Genomic DNA, 19,886 nt, shown 5'->3' on the forward strand with positions numbered 1-19,886 from the left:
TCGTCATCAACATCATCCTCAACCTCATCATCATCACCATCACCATCATCATCATCATCCCCATCATCATCATCATCATCATTTTTTTTTAACAACATCCGCGTGCGAGGATCAAACGAAACTTGGAACTAAGGTTATGCATTAAATAGTCGTAAACAAGAAAAAATTTCAGCGAGCGAATGAAAACGTGAAGAAAACTTTACAATTATTATGGAATTCCCAGAACTACTTTTACAACATTACTCTCCGCCTATGGTTTGTGTCAGAATGTACCAGTCTTAAGTTCCTACTTGGCAAGTCTCGGTTAAGAGTAAAATGTACAATAACCCATGAGAACATTCCATGTGTATGGCCAAATAATCGCATTTTTTCCATGTAATATACAAACGACATTTAACAGTGGGAATACTTTTTTATTGTGAATGTGCATTAGGATATTAGTTGGACATTAGGTTTTCTGGTGATCAAAACAGAGAGATATAACCTTCAAAATTGTATATTGTCGATGACAAACACTTAAATTGAAATGGAGTGAACATTTAACAATCAGGCACATGTCTTAATATTGACATTTTGCGATAATATCACTTAAATGCAATAAATCAATGGTTTAATTAAAAACTTATGTCTTTGAAGCGGTATGGGATCACTAAACACATAGTAAAATTGTTTGCATAAGCAAATATAAGCATCAATAAATCAGGCCTCATTGCCCAAAAACAAATTTTAAGAATAGATAAATTACGACATAAATAAACAAAATAAATCGGGCAATATTTACAGAAGCTTTTTTAAGATGGTAGCTATAAATTTGGTTCCGTTTTTTATTTACATAGTCAACTTGAAGATTAAGTAGTGTTCCCTTCGGTATCATTTTTATGTAAGAGGGCATAAATATTAACCATTCAATACTTCACATCCCTTGGAGACCGCCCTACATGCATCGCATGCTCTTTTAGCCATTGGTATCAGTATGGCGTTTACTGCGCTTAATAAAACGTAAAACGGACTGAACCAAAGACCAATACTGACCCAGTACCCAATTTTAGGAATGTTGACATAAAGTAATCCGAACTTGATCTGAAATTCTACGAGTGTTGAGTTATTTAAAGTAAACCTTCAATTATTTATCTTTTAATTAAAAGCTTAAAAACATATTACCTTCGTTGCTTACCGGAGAGTACTTAGTGAAGAGAAGCAGTGGAAAATGTATAGGGCTGTGTGATGAAAGGTTCGCCTTTGGGCTGCAAATGCGTACATTTGATTTATAGAGTAGAAACAAGATGAACGTGATGGCACTGAAATGCTTATCATACTTCAAGATACACCAATTATCAAATACACTTACATTGTTTAACCCCAACGTTCTCAGATTCAAACATGGCCGTGATATTGTAAATAAAATTATTATGAACAAGTTTGATCAATGCTGATTAATACATAGGCCTACAACATTGGCTGTATATATATATATATATATATATATATATATATATATATATATATATATATATATATATATATATATATATATATATATATATATATATATATATATATATATAGGCGTTGTCAAGATAAAAAGTCTGATAAAGTTTCATCAATAGCGATTCATAAATGTTTTCTTTTGCATTTCGATATAGACATACAATTGGAATCTAAATAAATAACAATCTGTTTTAAGGTGTAATGGCTGTCTTGCTTTAGACTATTTTTTTTATATTCAAACTGTTAGATTATGTAGCATATATTCTAATTTATTACTTTATGGAGATTATACACTTTGCTACATGCACATTTCGTTTTGTATGGTTGATATTATGGGTAAATATATCATGTATGTAAAAACATATCCCAGTGATAACCTTGTTCATTCTATGCTTGGATGATCTGTTCGACACTTGAAACGAACGTTTATAGTTAAGGATACTCAGACGCAAAGACGCCTGGAGTGTGTTTAATATAGATTTTTGTATTCGGATTATATATAAGCAATTTGAAATATGAACGAAACGTATACATGTACTTAAAAGTATATTGAATTCAATCAAATATGAAGCGATGATCAATGCAGTCATATAAGCGGTTATATTAGAAATCGTATAATTGTACGAAACCGTGTACTCATCATACATTCTATGGCGGGTAATTAAGTTTTAACAACATTAAGACAGTTAAGTCTTTTAAATCCTTTTTCTTTCATAAATGTTGTTATCTTTATACGTTTACAACTCTTGTTTGCATTTAGCAATTGACGAAATATGGAAAGAATCGCAGCATACGATGAACATTTACACACACAGTGAGATTTGACGGCAATGCCGTATCCCTTACAACAACAGAGTAGTATTGCCAGTATATCGTCGAGTTTGAACTATCAATGGTAGTAACGTAGTTCTTATCTTAATAACGTTATTTTTTAAGTCTGTCGTTTAGTAAATCTTAACAGTAATCGTATTAAAAAATGTATTGCATTTAATACCCGACACATATCTACGCAACATAGATATACAATTCATGTTATATTTATCAATTACGGTAGTCCAGTCATTTTACAGTTTGACCTTAAAGGGATCTTTTCACGCTTTGGTAAATTGACAAAATTGAAAAAAGTTGTTTCAGATTCGCAAATTTTCGTTTTAGTTATGATATTTGTGAGGAAACAGTAATACTGAACATTTACCATGGTCTAATATAGCCATTATATGCATCTTTTGACGATTTTAAAACCTAAAAATTATAAAGCGTTGCAACGCGAAACGATTGAATAATTTGGAGAGTTCTGTTTTTGTCGTTAAATTTTGTGAAACTACGAAGATTGCTTATATAAGGTATAAAATACGTTCAGGTTGGTACACGGCGGAATAGCTCAGTAGGATAAAGCGTTTTTACTTCAGGACTCTGGCAGGACTCCAGGGGTCACTGGTTCGAAACCTGATCCGGGCAATGTTCTTTTCCTTTTTTTAATTTTATTCTTGATTTTTTACTGGAGCTTTTACGATCCAATGTTTACATGTATCGATATAAAGCATTTAATGAATAAGTTAAAAAATGCCAAAATCTGTGAAAAGGCCCCTTTAAAAAAATGCAACAGAAATTGTTTTACATTTTTTATTGATCGTATATAGTTATTAAACAAATATGAAAAATCTAGAATAATCGAAGCAGGGGAAATATGAAAATAATCGAGTTTATTTTTCCTATTATATAAATTAAAGAATTGTCTCAAATACCCCACCGTACCTAAGCTACTCGGAGGATTTTTCGGTGGTTGTTAACGATGACAACAGCGTCGATGAAGGTCGTTGGTGATTTAAATGGGATTCGTGCTTGATTTGTTTAGAAAAAACAACTTTACAGGTGAGTTTTCGTCATTTACAGGTCATATCTCTTGTGCGACAAGTATGTTAAGCCATTTAAAGTGCAAAAATACAAATGTTACATGTTTTCGCGGTTTAAGATTGAACAACATTATTTAGTAATATTTTCTCGCTTTGAGTGGCATTCTATTTTCATACGCACAAAATATAAGTTACATTTATAAAAAAATCAATCATAATCACCACTAAACACACATTTTTGGGTTGAAACGTTGTCCGCAGGAACGCAGCTGGGTGAATATTTGATTAGGTTCCATTCTTAATAAAAAAATATTCAAAAAAACATTTAGTAAAGCAGTGTCGACAGACCGTTTATCAGTTACGTACATGTCAGACGGACGTCAACCTAAGCTGGGCACGACCTAATGTGACCCAGATCGCGATTATGAAGGCTTATTTGACGCACGTCAAAAGCTGTGAAGAGAACACCGTTACGGACATAAATATTTGTTTGATAATATTATTTTATTTCAACTTAATTTAAATGAATTTTTCGGCGTTGTTTCATTGTATAAAGTGATCATGAGTGGCTATTACATCAATTCCAAATCGCCAGTGACTTTATTAAGTGACTTTAAGAACATTAAGTGCGTAACGGTGTAAATACACATTTTAATTACGTTTTACAACTTTAAGAATTTCTATAAAATGTTTGGGTACATGTTGATATACTAAATTCTTCTTTCATCGGACACCTTTTTGAAGACTTTATGATGTTAAAACACGTTTGCAGTTTTTGTTGAATCTGTATGTATATTAAAGTCTCCTTTTCATGCGGCGTAACGGTGTTTTCACATTTGTAACGGTGTGGACAGATTATCATATACTTTCATATTCTTGTTTATTCGCATCGTGTTTTTTACTAGAAATTATGTCAGATAAGTTCCATGTAAAATTTGTGATGTTGTTTGAAAAACAATCGGCGATATGAATACAAACTTTATTCGCATCATATTGTTTGTATAAATTTGTCCACACCGTTACGATGTTGTCAACACCGTTTCTCATTCATCGTAACGGTGTGGAACGTAACGGTGATGACATTCGGGAATTCTGACAGAACTGATTCCAAATGTAATAATTCTCCATTTTTGTCTGATAAATTCCATGTAAAATTTGCGATGTTGTTTGAAAAACAATCGGCGATATGAAAACGAAGTTTATTCACACCATAATGTGTGTATATATTTGTGCACACCGTTACGATGTTGTCATCACGTTACTCATTCAGAGTAACGGTGTGGACCGTAACGGTGATGACATTCAGGCATTTGATCATCCACAAACAGCATGCTACTTGTCTCAAAAACACATTACGCACACATTATTTTGTGGCATCTAAGAATACATAATATTTAAAAATCCTAAAAGAACAGGAAGTGGAAATAGCAAAGAAAATGGAAGAACGGTGTTGACACTGAATAAAAGTACGTTCAATATTTTACTTACTTTTTAATGATTTTCACATTTTTCGCGCTCTGTTCATTGCTTCATTATGACGTAAAAGGTTGAAAGAATGTTTACTTTTCGGAAAAGTTGTATCCCCGTATCATTCCCGTGCGGTAGTTGAAATTTTCTTCGTAACGGTGTCGACTTGAAAAATTAGGGACAGAGCCATAACTGACCATTTATAAATATTCTGCATATAAAGCTACTAAATGTAACTGTTATTCAGTTAAGTTTAAATATATTTAGCTCCAAATGGTTGGGTTTTTTATTTTCGTTTGACATTCTTTTATAAAACAATCAAGAAAATTACCCTTTAAGAATTCGGACAACACACCGTTACTAAAATACATGGGGGTTAGTTGCTTCGACAAAGCATAAAACTGCTTTAAGCGTGTGATCTGCTAAGAACTCTTATCTAATATTGTTAACATATTATTTAAAATTGTAATTATGAAACTTATCTCTGTTAATGTCTAACATTTAGATAATTGTTGAATATGGACAGTAAATGGAACCTAATCAAATATTCACCCAGCTACTGCATTAAAAACTCAAGTACGGAAGCGCTTTTGTGTCATAATTTCAATTCTGACTCTACTCATTTACTCATTACTTAAAAGTCTATAGCTACCAATACAACATAAAATACTTATTTTTTTCCTTTCCTTTATATTTCAGTTGAATCCAGCAGGTGTGTGACAGATGTTCAGACAATTGACAAAGCATTTGGTGACCAGTCTGTTTTTGTAAGTAATTCCTGGGTTTTGAAATAAATGACAGAAAATTAGTGTATCCAATATATTTTTGCCAATCTAGTTATCTATGCAATCTAAAATACATACATGAAATTGTCATTAATGGATCATTGTTTAAGCTCATGTTAATTAAGGTTATTGGTCTTCTGTTGTCATCCTTCTTTGGGCTTTCATGTTGGACGCTTCATGAATACTTGCATCAGCCAGATTCACTCATGTTTACGGTGACCATTACCAGACATGATAACAAGCATTTTGCTTTCTAACAAATTTGCTCCCATAACAAACATTTCTATTTTTTGTATTATGTATTTCAGACAATAACATGGAAGTGATTTACCTGATGTCTGGCGGATAATGTTAGAAATCCTGTCATGTGAGTATTATTGTGTCAAAAATAATGAAATTAATATAATTTATCGTTCAACAATATGAAGAAATCTACTATAACGTTTTACCACGCATGCCCTATTTTGAAACTAGAATCAGACCAACATTATACTAATAAATATGGTGCAATACAAGTGTACAGGTTCAAAGTTTATATATTATTAAAAATAAATGCAGTAATGAAAAAACAATATTCAGTAAGTGTGTAACATAAACCTAACAGTTGTCTCCTCTTTATATTACAGAATGGATATCATGATTTGCTGTATATGTCACCATGCAGTTGAAGACAACCAAGGCTCTAAACTTACAGTAAAAGGATGCAGTGGAATAAATGATGCTAGCTTGAAGAGACAGGATAATGTTCAGGCTGTTCCAGGAAATTTTGTTCACATTGCATGTCGAAAGACGTACACAAATGCTAATGTTATTGTTCGCGATACAAAAGAAAACCTTAGTCCAAACACCTGATTTGTGAGGTCTAAAGCTGATGTATTGAATTTTCAAGAACATTGTATATTTTGTGGTCATTCTGCTAAATACAATGACAGAAAACGCGGTTTGGATGTTTTTCCAGTAAGGAAATAAGAGTTTCAAAAAACTATAATAGAGTTGTGTTCAGCTAGAGGAGATGATTGGGCTGATAAGGTCCGGGGCAGGATAGAATATGTAAATGACCTACCAGCAGTTGATGCAGTTTACCACCAGTCCTGTAGCATCAATTTTAGAACATTTAAAGATATGCCAACAAATTTCCGCAGTGTTACCGAATCTATGACGATGACATCACCAAAACGACGCAGACCCACGAACGAAGCAGCACATCTAGCTTTTTAACAAGTGATCTCATCATTAAAAGAAAGTGACGATGAGCAAATAACAGTTACAGATTTAGTTGGCCAAATTACATGACTTCTATTCACAAGGAAAGTTAGATAATGCCGAAGCCCAAAAAGTGACTCTTTTAAAAACAGCAGCTAAGTTAATTCAAAATGAAGGAATGAATCAAGGATGTAAAAAGTGACAAATTAGTTTATCCAAATCCGGATGATATCGCCAATAAGCAGTTTGTGCCTGAAAGCTTATTAATCTTTTTAAGAGAAATATTTTCGGGGAAGGATTCTGATGTAAAATTGTGCTCAATAGGTAAAGCCATTATGCAAGCTTGTCGACCTAGAACTATCATAGCTCCATTACAGTTGGGGTTGGCTGTTCAGCTCCATCATCATTTTGCGTCAAGGTATCTCATTGATGTGTTGAATAGCCTTGGATTTTGTGTGTCTTACTCTGAAGTGCAGATGTTCGAGTCAAGTGCAGTTTTTACAAACAATACAAATATTGAAAACTATCATGAAGACATGTTCATTCAATATGTGGGTGACAATGTAGACCATAATCTACGGATTTTGGATGGACACAATACCTTTCATGGTATGGGTATGATTGCCTGTGTTACACCGGCAAACTTTGGTTATTAACCAGTGACAAGAAGGCGCATTACAACTGAGGATCTCTTGTCAATTGGAAGGATAAATAAACAATATTACACAGCACCATGTAATTCAAAGCCTTCACTGAAATTGTCAGAGATAACATTACAGAATAAAACTCGTTTATGTGATGCTTACAACAAAATTTCATTTCTTGCGCAGATCACTTGGCCACACAGGAAACCTGGACCCGAATGGTCAGGACTTATGCAGATGATAAGTAAAGGTGAACACCCAGGTAAATCATCGGTTATCCTGCTACCTATGATTGATATGGATCCGAACGACATGTCATGCGTTTTCACAACACTTCAGTATATTTCTAGCCATGCATACAAGTACAAGCAAACCGCAGTTGTCACATTTGATCAACCATCGTATTAAAAAGCAGTAACAATTGTATCTAAAGCTAATGATGGTACTTTGCTAAAGGACATGGTAGTTCGACTAGGCGGATTTCACTGCATAATGAGCTTTCTGGGATGCATTGGCCAACTAATGTCAGGCACAGGATTGAATGAATTGTTTGAAACAGTGTATGCTCCAAATACTGTGCCACACATTATGAGCGTGAAAGCAGTTGCAAGAGCTGTTCGCGGACACTCGTTAGCCTCAACTGCCCCTATGTATTATTTTGATGCGTGAGGAAATAATTAGTACTGTAGAAAACCCTATTGATGATAATAACAACACACCAGCAACTCCAAGTAAAACAAACTGCAATAATGCAGAAAGTACATTTAAAGGAATTAGCTACACTGTGTCTCTCAGCATGCAAACAATGACTGACCTCTATGAAAAGCTTGTATCTGGTAAAATCTAGCACAAGATGTGTATGACAATGAACTTTTAGATAAGTTATTTCGATCCTGGTTGGACACAAATCTCGTCTGAAAGTGTACCCATCAGCAGCATTGTGGATCCAGTATTTGGAAACTATGAAGAAACTTCCCTAAAGCCATCCAAATGTTTGTCAAGCATTTCAAAATGGTTTACAAGTTGTGAGACAAAGTGAAAGATACTGGGCACGCTTGTCACCAGACCTTGTTATTGAGCAAGTCCTAATGAGAAGTGCAAAAACTACAGGTGGAATGACACGTGGTAAGGGTATGTCAGAAAGCCAACGTACACAATGGCTTTTATCCATGCCTACATGTGTTAAAATGAACAATGCAATGCAATCTTTCTGTGAGAAAGAATTTCAGTCCAGTCCACAACATAATAAGGAATTTGGGAAAACTCGCAATGAGTGAGACTACAAGGACACACAAACATTCGTGTCCTTTCTAGAAGAAAGAACTCCATTTCGTAAGGATCCTCTTTTGTTCAATATAGAAACTGGTGTCACCCCCTCAGAAAACGTGAATGTACATAAGGCTTAAAGTGTTGGGGATGGAATTGTCCAGTCTATGATGGGACAAGATGCTTTTGAAATCACATTTAAACGGAACAAAAGGGCGGTTACTCTGGACGCTGCACCGCGGACCAAGACAGATGACGTTGTGAAAGTTGATCCACAATTACTGTTTCAAAGACTATCTACAGCAGCCCAGATATTTGCTGATGACATTCCGAGTATATTTTCATATGAGCTTTGTAGTGTACCATTTGCATTGTTTGATACTTCTGGACTCATTCGAAAGTCTCAAAAGTTCTTACTGGCTGATGCAATATGAAAACTTGGTGACTGTAGTGCATGTGAGGAATCTGACACTGTAAACTCAACTTATGTGCTTGATGGTGGATCTCTTCTTAATCATTTGCCGTGGAAGTTGGGAATGACATTTGCTGAAATCTGTAAAGCCTATATAAGCTACATAGCTGGAAGGTATTCCAGTGCAGTGATTGTGTTTGATGGTTATCTGTCAGGACCAACAACAAAAGACACAGCACATATCAGGCGAACGCATGGTGTTGTTGGATCAAAAGTCTAATTTACAAAATGCACTTCATTGGCTTCACGAAAAGAGAAGTTCTTGTCAAACCCAGAAAATAAACAGAATTTCATTTTCATGTTGGGAACAGAATTAGAAGGACACGGATATCGTTGTGTTCACGCTGTCCATGATGCTGATCGGTTGATTGTAGAAACCTCTCTCAAATTAGCGGAAACATCAAATGTAACCATTATTGGTGAAGATACGGATTTACTTGTACTTCTGTTACATTTCAATTCACCCAGCAGATCGGTATTCTTCAAGTCAGCAACCAGTGCTACAGCCTCCAAGGGATTGCGAGTTTGGCATATTCAGAAAACAAAACGGGTATTAGGTCTCAGCTGTTCCCATATCCTGCCTGTAATACATGCCCTCACTGGATGTGATACTACCTCACAGATGTATGGCATAAGCAAAGGAGCGGCACTGAAAAAGTTTTTGGGTGATACAGATCTTGTTACACTTGCGGAGACATTCATAGAATAGTCCACTGAAGAAAGCATATTAAAAAATAGAGAAAATATACTTGTTAGTCTGTATGGTGGATTGGATGAGGAAGGGTTAGACATGTTATGCTTCAGGAAATTTACGCGGAAGCTAATGACAAGTACTACCCATGTGCAGGTCCAAACATTACCACCTACCTCTAGGTCGGCTAAGTATCACAGCGTGCGCTCATATTTTTAAGTCCAGGAGTGGATAGGAGCTGACCCACGACTTCTGCCAACTGAATGGGGTTGGGCTCTTAATAACGACATACTTCTACCATTGAAAACAGATTTGCCGCTTGCCCCAGAGAACCTTCTTAACATGATTAAATGCAGATGCAAACGAAATTGCGATTCTAAAAAAATGCACATGTAGAAAAAACGAATTTGAATGTGCAACTGGATGTTCAGAGTGCCAGGGTGTTAGTTGCACTAACACAACATGTAGACGGGAATCAGACGAGTCTGACTCAGACTTGGAATTATAAGAACCTTGTTTAACATTTGTGTTAAAGACTTTATTACATGCGCCTGATACTTGTGGTCAAACATGAACGTAATGTGGCAGTCATATATCCTATTGAGGTTATGTTCGTTGCCCCACCCACTTCTTCATTATTGTATAATGTTTAATGTATATTTATCTCGCTTTAAATACATGCACAGATAGCCAAAGAATATATTTTTATATTATTTGCTACTTTTTGTGTACCGGATTATGTTCAAATATTGAAATGAAACTGCTCTTCTGAACACTATTAAGCAGTAGCAGGCAATTTCAATCTGAAATATTAAGTGTTTACCTAGTAAATATTTTCATTTTTTTACAATATTTCCCCTGCTTAGATTTTTTTTATTTGATATGTAATAGATCCTAGATGGTAAATTTAAAGGTTTCTGTTCTGTTGCAATTTTTTAAGGTTATGGCTATTTTGGGGATATTTTGACTGGACTACGGGGGCTTGACATGCGCTATAAATGAAACAACAGCGACACACCCTGGATTATTTTACCAATAGACAACCCGTAGGCTACTGACAGTACTCTTAAATAAAAAAAAACAAGTCAATTGGAATGTCCTTTTTGCATTGATTAAAAGTTATTGGTAAATTGATGTTATAATTGTTTTCATGTTGCTTCATTTTGAATCCGTATTTATTGTTTCTTACATTTTAACGATCAAAAGCCGGCGGCTACCTAGGTCGCTCTTTTCAATTATTTGTAGTATGTATTTCCTTAAAAACAGCATGCATACTTTAAAATAGTTACCAAAACCCATCGAATAATTGAAATTGTTTTTGTGTAATCTTAAACTGCTTATACTTATCGATATTTGTGTTTTAAAGATGATGATAGAGCCACAACGTGTTTCTTCCGAACGTTGATTTCCTTCGACGATGTAGCTAAATAAAACATCATGGCGAATCTAGCCGATGTGTTCACTGAGTCGGAAAGAACGAACTGGCTGAAGGCATTGCTTGCAATTAATATTGCAAAGTCTGGCCTAGAGCAGTTCGCGGAGAACGAGGCTAAAACTCTACACGGCAATATATACAACGCAATTTTGACAAGTGGCGCAGTCGCGTGTACTGGCTGTCAAACAGCAAACTTGCTGAAATGCCCTTCGTCGGGGATATGCAAAAAACGTGGAGCGCAAGGGCTATGCACATCTGTGCATGACACCGCGTCCAAACAACCGCGACCATGTCCTGCTAATGTTTGCAATAAAGTCCTTAACGAAATTGCAAAGCAACATAAATATCACAATCCTTCGTGGAAAAATACAGTAGCGATTCACTGGGCATCAAATCCATGGGAAATTGCCAAGGCTTATTTTCCTCCAGAAGGTTACGCTGAAAAGGCGTCGGCTCAAGATACTGACTTCAACGGCATCATCAGTTTTTTTATGAACTGTAAACACTTCGATAACAAGTTTTCGTTCCCCATAGCTCCAGGAAAAACACATCCACCATGCCTTTTAACAAAGGTAAATATATGCGATTCATATTTAATCTATCATTTTGAGTAAGTCCCTCAAAAATACCACAATAAAAATGTAACATAGCGTCCCTGCGTTGGTCTGCGAAGTCGAGTTTACTGAAATCAGCGGTTGTTTCTTTTCACTGAGAAAGCAACACATGCTATTGTTGTGCCATGTTATGTCAATGTGGCTTTTACTTTGCAATCTTGGACTTATATGTTTGTAACACTTCTTACCAATCAAATGTTGTTGTTTTTATGAATAGGCATAAGTGGATAAATTAAGACCGCTTTATGTCTTTCTTTGTTCTACAGTGGAAAACACGTTTCTTTAGAATGAAGTTATATAACATATGCATTTTTATTAATGTTTGTTTCAAACAAACTTTATTGTCTTAAAAGTGTATTTTATCTCACAAATGTGTTCATGAACACTATGAATATAATATAATCGGCTATTTTGGAATGTTCACGCAAAGTTTGGAATGCAGTACTGTTGACGGTAAAAGTCACAAACTAGCATAATTTCATAAGGCAATACTAACCTCGCATATGATTTTAGGCGCGAGCACAAACTAGCATAATTTCATAAGGCAATACTAACCTCGCATATGATTTTAGGCGCGAGACATAGGAAGAACTGTACGTCATTCGTCTACGTGCAATGTCACAGACACAGATCTTCAGGGCATGTTCATAACACTGACAAGCCTGTTGACTGACCAAGGTCTAGCAAACGACGTTGCTGCGCAGGAGGCTGTTAGGAAGCTAGCAAAGGTATTTTATAATCCATAGTGGCGATTCAGCCTATATATGTGCGTTTATCAGACATGGCATAAAGTACCCGTAGATGTTAAACATACAGCGCTGTTGATTTATGTGATTATTAATAAATAATAGGTTCGCATAGGAAAATATATTGTACAATATGATCCTTCATATATGACCATATAGATATGATATATTTTTTATGACTTATTTTACAATAATCGTATTATTCGTTGAAAGCCAAATATAATATAATGGGCAGCGTCGCGACAAAACCGACCTTAATAAATTTGATAACGTTATTGGGAAAACCAGCTTTAACCGACGTCATGATTTTACCCAAGAAGTATTTTAGTGTTTGGTGTAAAAATAGCTATTTGCGGAATTGTTGTGATGTTTTGAATAACATGATGGACGAAGAAATGGATGTAAGTATTTGGTTGTTCATGATTGCAGTTTTATGAACGTTTCTGTTTGAAAATTGTTAATTTCTATTGGTCTTATAACATGAACCGTCTGAAATGAAAGCAAAATAAAATGTTGCAGATTTGCTCAATAGCAAGTAGAAATGTAGTAAACTTTTTTCTATCCAAATCAAAAGCCATGATAGGTATGAAATGCGTTATAAAACTTTTACTTTCTGTACATTTGTAGTTTGCAAGCATGTATTTATCATGGATAGTTAAATAAATACTAACATTGCTTAAACGAGCAACGAAAAGTGGTGCACGTTGTTATAAGAAAAATATTATTGTCATTTGAGTTTTGACATTTCAAAATGATCGTTTCTTTGTTGTCATCTAATAATTATTGTTTATATATGACCCTTATTGTCCTACCAGGTGTGTGTAATGTAATGTATGCTTTGAAGCGCTATGAAATTGATTGTCAGAAGTTCAATTCCTGTCTTCGGAACATTTTTATTAACTCGTAATATTTGTCATTTGCAGATAGTTACATGCGAGTTATTTCTTATTTAAATAATATTGAATTTTAATCCCGTTACCATACCTAGATTTAATGCGATTTAATAACAAATTAAGCGCTTCAATATCACCTGTAAGCAAAGTGCAACATGTTTAAATGATTATTCTTTAAATTATTTTTAAGTGACTTAATACCATGCGATGTAAATTTAAAGTTAACATTTATGTTATAACTCTTATTACAGTACATCCCTTAAAATAGATATAATTGTATTAAGGATTCGGAAGAATTTATGAGATTGCTATTTCATTTTATTACAGTTTTTGGAGAGTGTTCTCTCGCAACATTTTGAATAAACACCCGTTTTGACACCATTTGCTTCACAAGAGCTCTGTTATTCGCCGAACGGAAATGATGACATCGAGACAGACGATGGTCCACATGACATTATTGTAATATTGGAAGGGCGTGTTCGCGATTACTTTTCTCATCAAGAAACAGTAAAGAAGATAAAGGGAGTGATGCTGTTGATGATTGAGAGGATTTCGCACCTGGTAACGACGCAGAATTTTCGAAAATACAGAAATTTTGCTCTGAAGGGTCTGGCTGCAACCGTGAGTGCCCTAAAGCACTTAGTGCTGAAAAGGTGTTCGAACACATTCTCAACGTCAGAGAAATGGAGAAAAGTGATAAAGATCTTTACCTGATGGGCGTATTGCAGAACGACAGAAGTTCTGGTGTCACCAAAAGAGGAATGAAAAGGCAGCGTAGTAGATAAACATTAAAATTCAGTGGACAAGTAGTGTTGCGAACAATATTTTGTGTGTGCTATGATATTGGAATAACTGCACGAAAAGGTATTATGTCGCACACGTTAGAACATGTGGTCGTGCCAAGAAACCACGGAAACATGGGCAGACGTTATTAGCATGCACAATGCTTTGACGACGTTCAACGTGGTGTGGCTTATCTTCTATTGTAAGAGCCTCCAGAGACGCGACAGCCATGAGAGTATGCATATTGAAGGATCCTGCATTCCGGTTCGGGGATGCTGGTAGACCTGGTATCGTTCACGCTGCCGGATTGAGCAACGCCAGACAACACGACCTGCATAAAACTGTTCGACCTTACGTTAGCCCTGCGTTTCAGAACTGTTTGTGTCCTGAGCCACAAGAAGAATAACTTCAGAAAAATGTATTTGACAAACACTATGTTTAACATTGTTTAATGATAAAAACGCGTGTGTTTCATTGTAACGTTGTCAAGCTTAATCTTCCTATCCATGCTGTTCGACCGTTGCTAGACAACGAAATTTAATTATTGTACTTTTATTTTTTTATTTTACTATTTATTAAAATATGTATAAAAACGTAATGATCGTATACGACGTTAATTATTTATTACCGCCTTTAACATATTGATATAGCGTTAGCTCGCTTCTGAGCGCGTCTAAAATGATATCGACGTCAGCATAAAAATGGAGAGCTTTAGTGACCTTACGTCATCGCGCATATCTTCGGCATCTTTTTCCCGATTTCAAATATGTTTGCACCAATATTCTACACATAAAATATACTATTAAATTTAATAAAATACTGAAAATAAAAAACTTTGTCATAAAGGCCGGGTTTTTTCACTACGCGGCCCAAATGTATTACTGAAGGGTAAACGGTAAACCTAACAACGCGATCTATATACTCTTCAATATGTATCAATATTTAAATAACATTATAAATGTAAAATCGTGTTTGTTATGAACATGTGTTTAAATACAGTCTTTGTCTGTATAGCTACAAACCGACGTTCTGAAGCTAACAACGGAGGAAATCATTAATTTGTTAGAATCTGCACGAAATGAACTGAAGAAAGTAGAACATATAACTGAAAATATAACTAAAGCTATGGATGAGATGCGTATTTACATTGAAAACTGTAGAAAGGATCTCAATGCACACACAGACAAATGTAAGATGGAACTTGATGAACACACGGGCAAATGTAAAGAGCACCTGGATAAACATCGTCAAAAGTCTACAGAAACAGACTACACTGAAGCTTGTAAAGGTATGTCCAGCCTTGTAAATGTATTACTTCCGATTGCACGATAATGTAAGTCGCCGAACAATATCACCAAGCTTATTGTTCTAAGCATTCAACATTTGTGTGAAACGCGATCAACTTTCAAAATATTCGCTATTATTTAGTTGCATTCTTGAACATCAAACCATTTATGTAAATGCTAAAACGTTTGCAAACTGCAAACAATGTTTTGATCATGTGCGCAGGATTTAAACGATATCCCCATGTAAAATTTATGTACCAAAGTGAAGAACATTCCATTATTACTTCACACAATTGAAGTTCAGTACTTACCATTGTGCAGTTTATAAAAAATGAAATACTACTTTGTGATATGACTGTATGATATACATGTATGCTTGTTGAGTCGTGCGTAATTTTCATAAAGTTGTTACATCACAAATATTCTATAAATATATGACTATGAATCATTATAATCATAATAATAAATCATTGGCCTTTATAGTTAAACCCCCACAAACGCAGTTTAGTGGGGTATATAGGAGTGAACTTGTCTGTCGGTTTGTTTGTCTGTCGGTCGGTCCGTATTAAGTGTCCGCTCTCTAATTCAAATTGTTTTCACCCGATCTTCACTTAAGTTAGTCAGATATTGTATCTAGATGATATCTAGGTCAAGTTTGAATATGGGTCATGCCGAGTCAAAAACTTGGTTACGGGGTCACTTTTTACGGGTGTATTTTATACATTGAGCATGGTGTCCGCTCTCTTATTTAAGTATTTTTCATCCGAGCTTTACCAATATTGGTCAGATGTTGTAGCTAGATGAATAGGCCAAGTTCGAACATGGGTCATGGTAGGTAAAAAAACTAGGTCACGAGGTCACTTAGTGCTTTTTAAAAATTGAGCATGAATACCGCTCTCTAATTAAAGAAGTTTTCATCCGATCTTCACCAAACATGGGCAGAAGTTGTATCAAGATGATGTCTACGTCAAATTTGAATATGGGTCATACCGAATCAAAAACTAGGTCACGGGGTCCCTTAGTGCGTTGTAAACATTCAGCATATTTTCCGCTCTCTAATTCAAGTAGTTTTTATCCAATATCTTCACCAAACTTGGTCACAAGTTTTATCAACATGATCTCTACGCCAAGTTTAAACATCGACCATGCCGGGCCCAAAACAATGTCACGGGGCCACTAAGCGATTTTTTTTAAATACGCATGGTGACCGCTCTCTAATTCAAGTACTTTTCATCCGATATTCACTTAACGTGGTCAGAAGTTTTATCTAGATGATATTAAGACCAAATTCGAACATGGGCCATGCCAGAGTAAAAACTAGGTCACGGGGTCACTTAGTACGTTTTACACATTCAGCATGGTGTCCGCCCTCTAATGCAAGTAGTTTTCATCCGATCTTCATCGCACTGAGTCAGAAGTTGTATTTAGATGATGTGTAGGTCAAGTTCGAACATGGGCCATGCCGGGTGAAAAACTAGGTCACGGGGTCACTCAATACGTTTTAAACATTAAGCATCGAGTCCGCTTTTTTGCGAAGACAACATGCAAAATATTCTGTGTCGATGCGGCATGTGGGTGTATTCGTCGCGTCTGTGACAAAGCTCTAGTTGTCGCGTGTATGCAAATGTTAATCATTCACAATAATACTAAATACTCGATTGTGTTGATGTGTCAAGCCGCCATCTTGAAAATAGGTTCGTGTGAAGTCGTGCGGCTTTTCCAATTTCAAGAATTGCATACTATAAATAGCCTTAACATTGACATTGCAGAGGTGGTTAATTTCTTGTGTAAAAATGTCAACATATGATGTAGTATGAAACATACTCATAACGAACGGTTTTGTGTTACTTACTGACACTATGTAAACAATTTAGAAAACTGGAAACATGTTATTAGAGTTCTAATGAATTACAATATTGACCTGATTTTGCTGCATTTTTTATCAGTAAACGATGATGACCAGGTCATATTGTTTTCCCTTAACGCTCGCATAATTTGGGATTGCTATATCACGTGATTTCAAGCGAGATCTATGATCACAGCTCAAAAACAACCCCCGGTTCTACAAGAACCTACCATACAAATGATCATTTTATGATCAACACTGCTTATGATCAGATAATCAATAAATCTTACCTTATGATTTTGTTTTAGAAAATTATTTAAGCAACCTCAGTATATGAATACATTCTGTCTTCTCTCTTCAGATTTTCGCAGACGGTTGATGGCACATTACGATGACACTTTTAGCAATATTCCTCTTTCGAACTTGGATCAGAGTCTTGATAAGCGTATAGTAGATATATACGCAACGCCGAATATACACCGAATTCAAATTGAAAAAGATGGAAAACGCATAAAACATGAGCAAGTACGGACATACACAGATATATTTTACACAGATCGTGAGCCCAATCGACGTATATACCTACAAGGTGAACCCGGCAGCGGAAAATCTACATTTTCAGCTAAGTTAGTTCATGACTGGTCCCATGGAATCCAGCTTACGTCGGCAACCCCCAGTAAAATTACTGCATTCGATGACGTTTCAACAATTCAAAAATTCAAGTTCCTATTTTTCGTCACATTGAGAGATTCGAAAGATCAGGCAGATGTGACGCAGATGATAAAGAAGCAACTTATTGATACAACATTTTCCGAAGACGAACGAGCCGATGTGTACAAACTTTTCGTACAAATAATGAACACTGAAATCTGCTTCGTAATACGGGAAGGTCTAGATGAATGGGTGCCTCCTGATGGTAGTAACCTAGCTGAACCTTCCATGGCTGGATTTCAGAACGACAAGTGCACGGTACTAACGACATCTCGACCATGGAAACTTGCTGATGAACGTATCAAGAATTCGCATATCGAAAATCTTTTTGAAATCAAGGGGATTAGTGATCCGTATGCATTTAGTGAAAATATAATTCGATGCCTAATTGACCACTCGAAAGATCTTAAAGAAACTGCGATTAAATTGCAGTCGTTCGTGGAAGATCGTGAGCTCGAATCATTATTTTCTTCACCTATGTTGTACACGCTTGTCATATGTACTTGGGTAAACACATTTGAGGAGGAGGAGGAACATTTTTTTGAAGAATCGTCACGGTGTGCACTTTACACTACTCTGCTTGAAAGTCTTTGTAAAAAAGCCAACAGTACGACTGGTTATTTTAACGATTCAAACCCGCCACCAGTGCACTGTTTTTCTAGCACAAGTTACCTTCAGCCAAACATTGAACACTTAGATAAGCTAGCAGAAGTAGCTTGTAAATTGCTTTTCTCTTCTGAGAGAGAATCGTCTATTGTTTTCAGTGATATAACATTATCCAACTATTTTTCTCCGGATGAGCTCAAAGTTCGCAAGAAGTTTGCTCTCAAGGCAGGGATATTAACAAACAGGAAACATAAAAGTCGAACAGGAAGATCCAACTCATTTGTCCACAAAACTGTGCAGGAACTTCTCGCAGCATATCATATCGCCTGCAATACATACGTTATTGATGACGTCAGATCAAGATACCTTAAACTCAAAAATACATCATATCTCGAAATATCGCAAGTTCTCATATTTCTGTGTGGAATGAACATCTCTGCTGCGAATAAATTGTCGGCTTTGATGAATCAATATGACCTTAAACATTGCAATAGATATAAGTACGATGTTGAAGATTGTCTGGATGGGGATCCCTGTGAGTTTCAGCGTATCATTGAGTCTGGAATCAGTGAGGCAGTAGCCAACAAGCAGGAAGGCATACTGCTGAAACTTAGTCACTTTTATATTGATGAAAGCAACATAAGAGAATTACATGACATATGGCCGACAGACACGTGCAACGTCGAGGTCTTAATTGTCAGTCTTGACATGAATGACTTTCTGAGTTCACCTGCACTTGGCGAGTCTACAACTCATTTTGAGTTTAACCTGTCATCGTGCCAAACTTTGAGGAAATTGTGTCTATGGGGCAGCGGCATATTGCTGAGAGGTAAAATACACAAATCTATACGATATACAATACATGCAACTAAATGACATTTAAAGACTACGGTATCGTGGCCCGTGATATGTTAGTTTTAACAACAAATACTGGCATCGATTTCAGTCTTATAAATTTGTTGTAGATGCTAGATTTAGACTGATCTTAGGTACGCGTTCTTTCCGTTAACTGAATAGCATTAAATCACAAGACCACAGTTGAAAACGTACATGAGCGGAAATCATTTCGTAACGATTCGTTCCTTTTAACTGTATGT

General features: G+C 35.7%; 1 protein-coding gene across 7 annotated transcripts in view; it reads left to right on the plus strand.

The window, feature by feature from the left end:
• The window catches only part of LOC127843160 (uncharacterized), a 48,095-nt gene that overhangs the window by 14,530 nt on the left and 13,679 nt on the right, over nucleotides 1-19,886 (plus strand). For 5 of the 7 annotated variants that reach the window (XM_052373017.1, XM_052373016.1, XM_052373014.1 and 2 more), the window contains 4 exons: nucleotides 11,236-11,876; nucleotides 12,491-12,646; nucleotides 15,355-15,628; nucleotides 17,834-19,618. In XM_052373017.1, coding sequence (XP_052228977.1) covers nucleotides 11,307-11,876; nucleotides 12,491-12,646; nucleotides 15,355-15,628; nucleotides 17,834-19,618 — 2,785 coding nt within the window. In that variant the 5' untranslated portion in view covers nucleotides 11,236-11,306. Of the gene's footprint in view, nucleotides 1-2,248; nucleotides 2,384-11,235; nucleotides 11,877-12,490; nucleotides 12,647-15,354; nucleotides 15,629-17,833; nucleotides 19,619-19,886 lie in introns of all 7 variants that reach the window. The other 2 variants (XM_052373019.1, XM_052373018.1) reach the window with 1 other exon arrangement.

Source organism: Dreissena polymorpha, chromosome 8, assembly GCF_020536995.1.
Source record: "Dreissena polymorpha isolate Duluth1 chromosome 8, UMN_Dpol_1.0, whole genome shotgun sequence".
Classification (NCBI taxonomy): Eukaryota; Metazoa; Mollusca; class Bivalvia; order Myida; family Dreissenidae; genus Dreissena; species Dreissena polymorpha.